The 12,194-nt window shown below is 37.5% G+C and overlaps 1 protein-coding gene and 1 non-coding gene across 2 annotated transcripts; both read left to right on the top strand.

The window, feature by feature from the left end:
• The first annotated feature begins 327 nt into the window (after positions 1-327).
• Positions 328-7,293, top strand: LOC103992714 (uncharacterized protein At1g51745). Its single transcript, XM_009412526.3, has 4 exons — positions 328-732; positions 1,227-1,473; positions 2,144-3,213; positions 5,997-7,293. The coding sequence occupies exons 2-4, from the start codon at positions 1,283-1,285 to the stop codon at positions 7,157-7,159; spliced, it is 2,424 nt and encodes an 807-aa protein (XP_009410801.2). The 5' UTR covers positions 328-732; positions 1,227-1,282; the 3' UTR covers positions 7,160-7,293.
• Positions 7,294-9,101: 1,808 nt separating this feature from the next.
• On the top strand, positions 9,102-9,195 carry LOC135618094 (small nucleolar RNA R24). Its single transcript, XR_010488918.1, has one exon. It is a non-coding gene; the product is annotated as a small nucleolar RNA R24 (small nucleolar RNA).
• Positions 9,196-12,194: the final 2,999 nt, after the last annotated feature.

Here is a 12,194-nt window from a genome sequence, read left to right as displayed (position 1 = left end):
GTTTTGGACGTTAAATTACTGGATATATATGTATGTCCTGACCATGAAATGAAAGGTTATGGTCGGACCGTTTCGTTGATCAATTTAAAATAATAAAATCAAATGAAATTTTGATAGAAGAAAAAATAATAATAATAAAACATTATGACAGTGAGATCGGCTTCAGATGGCTTCTTTCTTTTTCTTTTTTTTTTCTCTGAAAATTAATATCAAAACGAAATGAGAGTCGAAACCCTATTTTTCTATGACGGCTGTTAAGATCTTTGTCGTTTGTTTATGAAGAGTTGGATTAAGAACGGGATCATCGGTGATGAGTGGTAAGTGATGAGCAGCTCGTCGCCATGTGTGTCCGCCGATGTCGTTCTTTCGTCTTCCTGCGTCACTCGAGTCCTGAAGATACCAGCACCGAGTCCCATTTGGCCGGGCCAAAGCCCAACTCGTACTAATCCCTGCGCCGGATGCGCTGCTTCCTGCTCGCTCTTTTGTCTCTCTTTCTCTCTCTCTCTCGCCCCCTCCTTCCTCACTCGCTTCGCCGTCTCTCGCTCCTCCTCCTCCTCCTCTCCACCTCTTCCTAAAGGAAACGCATCCCAACACTGCTCTCTCCTCTCTTCTCTGCCATTGCAGACATCTCCGCTCCCACCAACCTTCTCTTCCGCAGCTTTCCCGGCAACTAAGTGTAATGGAGAAAACAAGATCGAGCCGCTTTCTATAGTGACGAACCCGAAAGAAGAGGTAGGAGAGGTGCAGATGGAAATCATCTCCCCATCCTTGATTCTTATTCTCGTTTTTAATCATCTTTTTTCAGTTTTTTTGGTCCCTTTGGTCCTTGTTTCTCCTCTGCCGGGGAGAGCCTCCTTTCCCTCTTTCCTCTCCGTCGAAGAATAGCTCGTCTCTTTTATTTCCTTTGGTTTGTTTCGTTGCCTTTCTTCTTCTATCGAAGAGTTTTTAGTGCTCTTTGAAAGTTTCTTCCTTGTTCACTTCGCATATCTCTTCTGTTTTCTTGGTTATTCAAGGTAGCAGCATCTGTTCTAGGATTTCCCTCTCTCCCAACCCCCTCCCCCCCTCCTCTAATGCATAATGGAGTATATTCCCCCATTCTTATCTTTCATTTTTAATCCTTCTCCAACGAGTTTTGGGCTGATGGTTCAAGAAACCCATGCATGAGTGGTTCAGTAACCTAACAGTTTCTTCTTGTTCTTGTTTTGCTTCGTCGGTTCCCTTTGTAGGTGGAGCAGTACGACATCGTGTGATTCTTGATTTGGTGGATTCGAGTTCTTTTTCTATGGGCAGCGAACAAGATGGGATTTTGAGCAGTAACAATGTGTCGGCTGGGGGCCTCGTGTGGGTGCGTCGCCCTAACGGGTCATGGTGGCCGGGCCGGGTTGTTGGTCGGGATGAATTGCCAACGAAATGTGTGCTTCCGCCGAGATCAGGGACTCCCATCAAGCTTCTTGGTAGAGAAGATGGGAGCATGTGAGTATCCTCATCTGTAGATCCCCTTCTTCTGCCTATTTTAAGTGGCCTGAATATTCTTCGTATCTTGAATGATGTTCTGTTCTGTATTTGGTTACAGATTTTTTTTTTTTTTCTATTCTCATATCCACTGAAGATCAGATGATAAGATTTAACACTGAACACTTATTAGTAGCCGATTCTGTTAACATAAACCATATGGATCATTGTCTTTTTTTTTTTTAAATTCTACCTCACACCATTGTTTCAGCTGGCTTTAAAGACAAGGGATGTAAAATGAGTTCATTTGCTGCCACTACTTCTATTTTGGCTGGGATTTGATGGTAATTTTTTAGTCAACTTTAGACAGAGAGCTATAAAAAAAAGGCCAACTCAAACCTTCCATGGAGCCTTATTGACTTAACAGTTGTGCATCAAGGCCAACCTAAGTTGCTCAGTGACATCTTGGAAAATAACAAGGAACATGGCAACAACAATGATACTGATTGTGCCTTCTTTCGTTTATTTATGTTTGGTGCATGATTTTCTGTATCTTGAATTATGCGGTTACAAATTCTGAGCAAAGTAGCTATATGCACATATGCTATTTCTGTTCACCTTTCTATTTCATGGTTTAAGTACCATGCAGTCAGTATAAGCTTAAGTTTGCTAATAATCAACTTGCAATCAGGGACTGGTATAATCTTGCAAAATCAACTCGTGTCAAAGCATTTCGTTGTGGGGAGTTTGATGAGTGCATTCAGAAGGCCATGGCTTTTGCAATCCGTTCAAAGAAAAGTTCAACCAGTACAGGTAAGTACATTCGCAGAGAAGATGCCATTCTCCATGCCCTGGAGATTGAAAAGGCTTACTTCCTTACTGGGAAGCAGAATGGCTCAGGAGTGAAGGACCCTTTCAGAACAATGGGTTATGATTTTCCCATGAAGTCAAGAAAGGTATATGGGCTTGACAAACAATTAGGTCATGTGGCCAGGAAACTCGATGTTCTTGAGGAGAACTCGGCTCAAGAGGTATCTCAATCTTTAGTGTCATATGAACAAACAAACGATCTGATTTCTCCTGATATTAAGCAATCAGAAAAAAAAAGAAGGAAAACTCCAAATGATTCAGAAGATAACGAAGGAATAAAACGAATGAGAGATCTTCAGGAAATAGGTTTGGGGGTTGTATCCAATAGAAAGCCTAATGTGCATGCTAGCACAGGATGGTTCACTGAGCTAGGCCTTCCTGACAATGCTTCACTTAGCAAGTCAGACATTTATGATGGATTTTCTAGTTTGAGTTCAATAAAGAGCAGCAAAGATTCTTTTTCATCCCTGAAAAGGAAGAGATCACATGTGGCCCAATCTCATGAGAATGTGAGAAGAAAAGATCGTCGACTAGCACTTAGTAAAGTTTGCGAGGGTACTAAAGTTATAGTTCCATCATATTGTCACTGGGATGGTGCTTTTGGAGGGCGACCATCTCTTCAAGGGGCTTCTCCAAATAAGTTGAATGAATTGCTATCTAATTCAAGGAGGACAGATATTTCATGTGACATCACCATCAGCCCACACTGTTCAGGAACTTCAAGTGAGGAATTGTTGAATGCTTGTGAGAACACTCGTGAAATTGATGATGCAAATTTTGATTCTGAAGTAAAGGACTCGGAGCTTGCGAGCATGTTGGAGTTTATTGACAATGACTGCTCCGATGGCCTCATTGATATTCCCCTGATAATGGCAGACAATATCAGGGAAGGTATGCTTGCAAATTTCTCCCTTTGTTTGTGTTAAAAATTGATCTTCTTATAATTTTCTTCTATTTCTAAATTTGAATAACAATGAAGATCCTGACATTTAAAGTTAAATTGCATGAGATGACACATCTTGTTGCTTCAGCATGGTAAACTAATGTTAGGCATTTTCAGTGCATTCATGTGCCATTTATTATGCCATTCTGATCATAAATTGGCATTACTAAGTTACATGACTTGGATGCCATTGTTATACCAGATAATCTGTCAATGTTACCTTGTCAACGAACTTGGATTTTGCAGCTGCCCACTGTAGAGTGGGATATTGGTATTGACATACTATAAGGATTTTTATGCTTCTTGTAGCTTAAACCCAGTTTTAGTTTAAGATGTGTCCTTATGCTGCATACTTGGTCATCATAGGTACTTATCCAGAAATTTTTTTCACCTGGATTATTACATTTGAGGGTTTGTTTCTATTATAATTTTTTTTCCTTTTTTGATGAATTCTAGATTCTTGCAGTCATATTCTTGGATGAGTGTCATCTCTTTCTTATCTTCTACTTAATTTATTACTAACTATAGCTTGGTACATGATTTTTTGTGCCAATGGAAGGTTGGAGAGGATTATATGTACACAACCGAGGAATGCTGTTTCGCTCAGATAAGTAAAGTATACCGGTTTGGACATAGAATGGTACATGGACTATCGCGTTTCAGGCAGTCTGTTCCAACCAATAAAAAAAAAAAAACAAGTTTGGGCTTGCATTCGTTAGCTCTCTTCCCCGACACTCATCCGAGTCATTGCTATCACCTCTCACTGCCCGCCGCCCATTGCCTGCTGTCGTTTCAGATATGTTTCCTTCTCTTCCTCCTCTTCTTCCTCCATCCTTCTTGTATCCTTTTCCTCTTCCCCCTTCCTCCTTCCTCCACGGCCACCTCTTCTTCTTTCCTCTTCCTTCTTTTTCTTCTTCCTCTTTCTTCACTGCCTCTTTTCTTACTTCCTCTTCCTCCTTCCTCCTTTCTTCTCCGCTGCCATCTATTTCATTGGTACATACTCGTGTACCATGTGCCATACACTTATATCAGTGGGTATGTATGTACCTGTTCGACTAGGACTGATATGGCCAGTCGGTATGAGACTGCGTTCCTTGTAAACAAGTATTACCTATGGTTGTAGAGAGTGCATTTCTGTTTATCATATCCGTGTTGCAGTTCAGCTTATCTTACCTTGATTGCAAGTCTTGACTTCTACTACTGTTTAAGTGTTCATATACATCTTGAATTTTTCGTGTTGTTAAGCTTGTAGGTTAAGAATATTGTTACTATTATCCCTTAAGCTCTTTTTATTTTCACTTTGGTAAGCGTCAAAGATGCGATTCGATCATAGGACCTTTCTATCAACAATCAAGCTCCAAAAATTTGTCTTTTCCCCCCCCTTGTTGTAAGAAACTAATGACCATGGCTTATTCATTGTTTATTTTTCTGACGTAAAAGCATTGATATTTATTTCCAAAATATAAAGATGGCAGTATAGCTTGTGAGTTTGAGTCCTTGGTTTCTTGGGACTCATTATTCAAATTATTAGCTTATATTATGTAAATTTTCACAATGGTTCTAAAAGTCAGTTAAGATTATCAATGAATAACATATTATTTAAGATATGGTGTCTTAATTGCTACTGATGAAAAGACGATATCCAATATATTTAAAATATAACAGGAGCTAAATTTATTGAAGAAACAAGGATGATGGAGGATTAGGGTTTTGTTAAAACAAAGCCTTGAAAATATGTATTTATGAAAAGAGTGATTATCTAGAACATGCTAACCTAAATATATCAATGACAAACAGCCCAAGTGAACCTTTTGGTTAAAATTTATCGAGGGCCATTGCAATTTCCTTTACAAAAAGCTTCCTTGAACATTTTTAATTACCACGTAGCAATGAGAATTTTCTGAAATATTTAAAAACAGAAAAAGTAATATGGCCCATCTTAACCTAGACCGATTCATGACCTCTCGATCTACATCAATTATGCACAGGCATGCTGCAGCATGCACCAGTAGGATATTATGCACACTGTCGTAAGTACAATTTCTACTGTAGTGACTACCAACTTTGCATGAGTTTGTGAGGAGATATACATGTAGAACATTTTGTCATTCTTTGAGGAAATTACATATTTCAAATTATGCTTATGTAAGCTTGCTTCTTTCACCAAACAATGTTATGGTGTCTGTATTTTGCACACCCACATTACCCTTAAAATTTCTTTTATTAGGAGTTGACTTGAATGTCTTTACCTGATGATACCAAAGACTCAGCATTTACCCTTGTTTGCTGGTAAATTCATGTTTAATTAATCTTGTTAATGCAGATTCTTACTACTGATATATTAATCATATATCTTTTTGGGAACTTGATAATATGTCAGGATATTTTGCTGACTATTTTTTCGTTCTGTAATCTTTTCATGTCACTTTCTTGCTTTCCAACTTCTTTTCTCTCACTTGTTTATTCGTTAGTTAGTTTTGATCTATAAAGGTGCTTAGTTGTTTTAAAGAAAGATAAGTTTAAGGCAACCATATGTGTGAGACTATAAACTGTGCCAAATAAAATTATCAGCACTGAAATTACTAGATGTTATTCTTCTGTTACTATGATGTTGGTGTTATGTACATAATTACAATTTAGAATGCAGAGAATGTGCAATTTTTGTCTTCCATGTTAATGCAATAATCTTGATTGTAAAAATGACTAACTTGTTTGTAATATGATGTTCCAGATTTTTCAATCATGTTTGAACACTTTCCAACTAGAGATCTTCACCCTGATGTAGCAGAAAAGCAACATAATGGTTGCCGCCAGGATGAACTTGAATCACACTTCACAGAAGGACTTGGTGAGAGTAGCTTCACTGGCTCGGAGGGTCGGTTTAAGAACATCAAAGGGGAAACAGAAAAAAGGTCCTTGGAACGGCATTTAAACCATAAAAAGAACCTGAACAATTCAAGGTTTAGCAAAAATACAAATTCAGAAAACTTTATGAATGGGGCTGTTCCTGACAGTTCCTTGAAGGGTAAAATACAGGAGGAAAGGTATTTTGCAGGTTGTAAAATTGATGGCAGTTGTTTTGGTGAATCCGTGACCTCCAATTCTCATGGTGGTCAGTTGGTGAAGGATGAATCAGTCTCAGAGGTACATGACGTTCCCCCAAATCAGAGTTCTGATCTTCACCTTTCTGATGAACATGGACATTCCCTGTCAGAACTTGTAAAAATTCAGCCTGCACATGCAAGAGATCAAGATAGATCATCCAAGAGACATGTGCCTATCTCCGCTCTGCCGATTCAACGATTGTTTCCTCATGGCCAGGTTTCTCTATCAACTAGCTCTAAGTACCAGGTGTCGAAGCAACTGAAATTTACAGGTGTGGGTTCTTGTCTATACGATGTTGAAGTGACTGTACAATCAAGCTATCGTGGACCTCATGTACCTCTAATATCTCTCATGAGTAAATCAAATAGTAAAGAAATTGTCGGTCACCCCGTTCCTATAGAGGTTGTGGAAGATGGCTTAGTCGATACTCTGTTAACTACCAGGCACATTGATCAGTCACTGAAGAATGGGGGAAATAGTATTGGGAAATTGCTACCTAAAAGGAAGTCGGCCCAGATGTATCTCAATGTTGTTGGGATAAACTGTGAAGTTACAAATGTTACTTCATTGAAAAGGAAATATTCGATAAACAGGAAACCAAGGTTGTCTCCCAGAAAGATCAGAAGGCTGTCATCAATTAATGTTGATCAGAAAGAAAAGGGAGAAGAGAGAAAGCCAGTGGTTGAAAAGATGGTGGGACCTGCCGTTGCATGTGTTCCACTTAGACTCGTCTTCAGTAGGATCACTGAAGCATTGAGCTCGTCAACACGATTGACAAGCAATAGCTAACATCAAGTGTATTGGAACAATGACTTTTCTCAAAGCATGACTCGGTCATGAGTGTGTGCTTTCTACCTACTTGGCATTTCTTGGTCACTGACACTGTAAATTTCTACTGCTTGTTTGATGCATAATGTTGTCCATATCTTTTATCTCATTGCAGTTCATTGGGGAAAGGGAGAATTGTTGAGCTGTGTCTGTAGCCAGGTCGAAACATATTCAGTCCGTCCGAGGTTGATACGATGACTGTATATGATGTAGACATCCAAGACGAAGATATAATGCTTCGAGTTTTGATGTAGCATTGAAAATCTTAATGGTTTCGAGGAGCTTTGTCATGTTCATCGAAAAATTTTGAGAAGCTAAATCTTTGTCCTGTTCATCAAAAAATTTCGATAAGCTTTTCCTATGTTCTTTTATGGTTTTGAATTCAGTCTCTTATTTCATCAAAAACTGGATTCTTTGAGAGGAGTGGTATGACTAGTTCTCAATGTTAGTACCTCGATTAATACTGTGGATTTTATTTTTTTTATCATCTCTAAATCTTAGTTTCGTTTCTTTTTCCTGAACTACTTGTTCTTTTCAGTTTTGTTCCCAACTCGCTTACATGCCCTATCATCGCCTACAGCACAAGGAAGAGACGCTTTGTGGCATTCCTTCTCTATGCGATAGGCGTCTTTTTCTTCTTGTTCTTCATATTGCTTTGGGAGCTGGCGAGACTTTCCGTGGTCATATGAATTCACGAGAGACTTGTTAGCGACCTCCTCCCGTTCTTTGAGGCGCTTTCTGCTGTCGGTCCAGCGAAAGCACATACTCGTGAGGAGCCATTAATGCACGAAAATTAAAATTAATCTGTATAAGTTTCAGCTGTGTATTTGTCACAATTTTTTCTCATTTCAAATCCGGCCCCAAAGCTTTGGATGAAGGCTTCCCTTTCACTCTGCTCGAGGCATCAAAAGGCTCCAAATACGTTGGAGTGGATTGGAATTCTTGTGTCCTACGGGGGTACTTCCGTCATTACATTCGTATCTGTTGCATTTGCTATTTATTTAGCCCATGGATCTAAAACCGTTGGTTCTTGGAAGATCGAGGGTACTTTCGTCATAACATACGGATCTGAAACCGTTGGTTCTTGGACGCTCAAGGGTACTTCCGTCTTAACACAAGGAACGAACGCTAAAATCGGCCACTAGGGGCACTTAGGTCATAACACGAGGAGGCGATCGGCCGAACGCTTTAGGGTTTTCGGACCTCCAGCTCTATATAAGCGGTGGTGGTCCGAGCTTCCGATTCGTTCGCGTCCTCCCATTTGCTTGCGGAGGCGACCTTACCGCCTCGTTTTCTCTCCCCTTTCTCTCGCCGAATCCTTCGTCGTTGCTTTTGTTCCACTGTTTCTAGGGGCTTCGCGAATGATTTCAGCTGGAGACCCGTCGTCCTTTGTTGTAGCGAGGAGACCGCTTGTCGGTCAAAGTTTCTGCACTTATGATATTGCGCAGTTGGATTTTCGCTGATTGTTTCGGTTTGCTCAGGATTTTAGTCTTTGCTTCGATACAATATTGATTTGTGTTAAAAATCGCTTGATCCCCGATTATGCAAGTCATTCGTTCTTGTCCTTTTTTTCCGTCTCTGGCAACGATTTCGGGCTCCCTTTCCCTTGATTCTAAGCATTCAGTGTCTCTGTCTTTTGATTCTGGGACTAGAAGCAGGCAAGCGTTCACTGAGTTCTAGGTATCATTCATTACATGATGTAGATTAGCTCGCCAAACAATTGATATTTCTTGTAGCAATTTGTGGAGATATGCATGATTGACGCTTCATTTTCTATAATGCATTCGAGTTTTCCTTTTTGGCCGTATGAAACAGCCATGTGTTTCAAAAGACTAAGCAGTATCGATTCTAAACCTGCTTATTTAGCGTTCGCCTGTGTGGTTTTCGTCAACACCGAGAAAACATTGCTATGATGAGCTGCTAACACGTAAGAAGATCCTTTCAACCAAATTGGGTCTTCGATGAAATGCCGTTGTTACGCTTGGCTTCTGAGCAATGTATTCTGAGCCTCTTATTGGCGTCCGATCACCGATAGGTACCAATCAGCACGTGGATAGACGTACTTTGAAGCCTTATTTGACATTCAATCCGTTTGTTAATGTCGCGCAAATTGATATTATCTAATTAAATATTTTTATTAAATTATATAATTTTATTTAATTAAGTAAGATATATTATAAATTTAATTAGTTTAATTATAATAATATTTATAAGTTGATCTTGATGTGAGAGACTTTTTTATGTTTAATTATAATAATATGTTTTATTCTTCTTTATAAAAAGGATATGATCTGACAAAATAATTAAGATTATAGATTTTTTTAATTTGTGTTTAATATATTACTTGTACAAGGATAAGATCTTTTATTTGTCTCTAATTTATCATTTATAAATTAATATTATTATAAATTAATATTATGAAGGTGAATCTAGTTTTCTTTATAAATTAATATTATTATAACTTTCAAATTGTGTTTGTAAATCAAATAAAGACTCTCGGAATGGTATTGAAAGATATATATTATAAATTTAATATATCATTATTTAATTTCAATGTACGGTACTAAAGTATTTTTGCATAATAATAATATATTATAGTTTTTATGTTTATAATTGATATTAGAGTCATGTTTCGAAATCAAATATTTTAAATCATAAAAATATTCTAGATCTATTTTATATTTATATCTATTTATTAGTATCTTTCAAAAAAAATGCTATTCAATTATGCTTAAACGAACTATTTGTATTTATTGATCTATTTTTATATGTGGTTCATCCTACAAAATTCCTCATGTTTGATTGATGAACTAATTAATTCATCACGATGATTGATTCATCATAAGGAAAAAAGGGATAAGGAAAAAAGGGTTTCCTAATCCTAATCTCAAAGCAAGTGTTTGCATTAATACTATCGAATCTTTTATGTGATTACATGAGGTTTTGACTCAATTATCTTATGATATATAAGTTATATTAGGTCCTCGTTCTAACACTAATTTATAATAATAAGTTTATTATCCATCGGATGGAGATTCAGAGCTAACTAAGGTTTTTCTTATAGTGTTATAATGATCTTTGGTCAAACTAATCGTATCTCGGCTTTTTATAATGATTTTTGATAACTGATTGAAGTAAATAAACATTAGGGTAATTAAAAATCAAATTAACTTTTTGGACAATTACATGATTGCAACCCAACATCAGCCCACCAAATATCGAAGTGACAAGACATCCGAGTTGATATTAAGTTGATGAGAATGTGATACTCAATAGTTTATTGAGTTTGATGATAAAGTATGTTCTTCAAAGGAATAAAGTTTATCTTCTTCGTATGAATAATTTGAGGCGTAAATTTCTAAGAGAATATCATGATTTTGGACATCCAAAGATTCACTAAATATTGGGTCTCATGGAGAGGACCTTAATGGGTTGAAAATGGAGACTGATTTGGAAGAATATGTTTGAACGTGACTTATCTACCATAAGGTAAAGCAGCGAAAGTCAATGATATTTTTGGTGTCATTGTTCGTACCAAAAAGATCGTGGGAGAGTATTTTCTTAGATTTCATATCAAGCTTGTCGGTAATAGAAAGACTCGGATCGATACTCGTGGTAGTTGATCGATTTTTAAAATATATAACAATTATTGTTGCACCCTTACATTGCTCAATAGAAGACATGACGAAGTTGATAATAAACAATGTGATGAAGTATTGGGGAGTCCTGCACAATATCATTAGTAATCGAGACGTATGGTTCTTTGGACGATTCTGGATCGAGCTGTTCAAATTATTATGATCTAAGTTAAACTTCTCCACAAACCTTTATACCCAAACGGATAGCCAAACTAAAAGAACAAATTCGCTCCTTAAGCAATATCTTCGTACAATGCCAACTAACGAGATTAGTTGAAGCTATTGAATATATCCCAATTCTCCTATACAACTTGTAGTGGAGTTTTGTATTCAATAAGAGTCCTTTCAATATCATTATGGGATAATAACCGTCGACTCTTCACACTTTGACGATTGGTTATATCAAAAGTAGCTCGTTAGAATATCACTTTATAAAGGAATGACATAAAAATATAAATTTTGTATGAGCTTACTTGGAAAAAGTTGTCAAAAGTATGAAGAATAGGACAGATTTGAAAAGACAACCATAAGAGTTTAAAGTTGGTGACTTGGTATTGATGAAGCTCTAACTAGCATCACTCTAGTTCTTTAAGCATAATATGCACAAGAGATTGGTGCGCAAGTATGAAGGATCAAAATTCAAGCGTGACTCAAAATTCATCAAGTCTTCCACGTAAGCAACTTACAAGCCTATCACTCAAACCCGTAGGATGCTTCCTGAAGTATTTAACTTTGCTACCCCCCACCAGAGTTTTCTATCAGAAATGAGTTAAAATCATTTTAGTGGATCATAAGACAAAACTATCCAACTGAGCATAACAGACTGAATACTTGGTAAAGTGGCAAAATCTTCCTTGAACAGAAGACACTTGGGAGCATGAAGAGCGTCAACAGTTTAGTGAGAGAGAATGTCACGAACAGTTATTGCGCACTCACAACATCTTTGTCAATAAATTATTCATCGCTTTTGTTTGCTTGCACATATGCTTGGTAATGTATTTTGCCTTAGGTTTGTATGTTTTTGCTTGAAAATTATGAGTAGGAACGAATCACATGGCTGTAGAGGGATCACTTATGACGAGCAAAGTCGTCCCAAAATGGCTCATTTTCATATGTCACAGTTTGTTTTCTACGAGCTGTGGTGTGGTACAAAACGTCAGCCATCTCATTACCTTGGAATCTCCTAGGTGACACTTGACTGGATAGGGGTTTGGTGTAGTATTAGATGTTGATTCGATTTTACAAGCTCGTATGTTAAGTCTATGAGAACTTGTCATCGCCTTCGACACTCGATGAATAATCGTTTGTGAACTTGTAACTGTTCATTTGCGTTCTAAAATTTATTTTTTCCTTCCTCT

Source organism: Musa acuminata, chromosome BXJ2-7 (genome assembly GCF_036884655.1).
Source record: "Musa acuminata AAA Group cultivar baxijiao chromosome BXJ2-7, Cavendish_Baxijiao_AAA, whole genome shotgun sequence".
Classification (NCBI taxonomy): Eukaryota; Viridiplantae; Streptophyta; class Magnoliopsida; order Zingiberales; family Musaceae; genus Musa; species Musa acuminata.
This window is presented reverse-complemented; position numbering and strand designations above follow the sequence as displayed.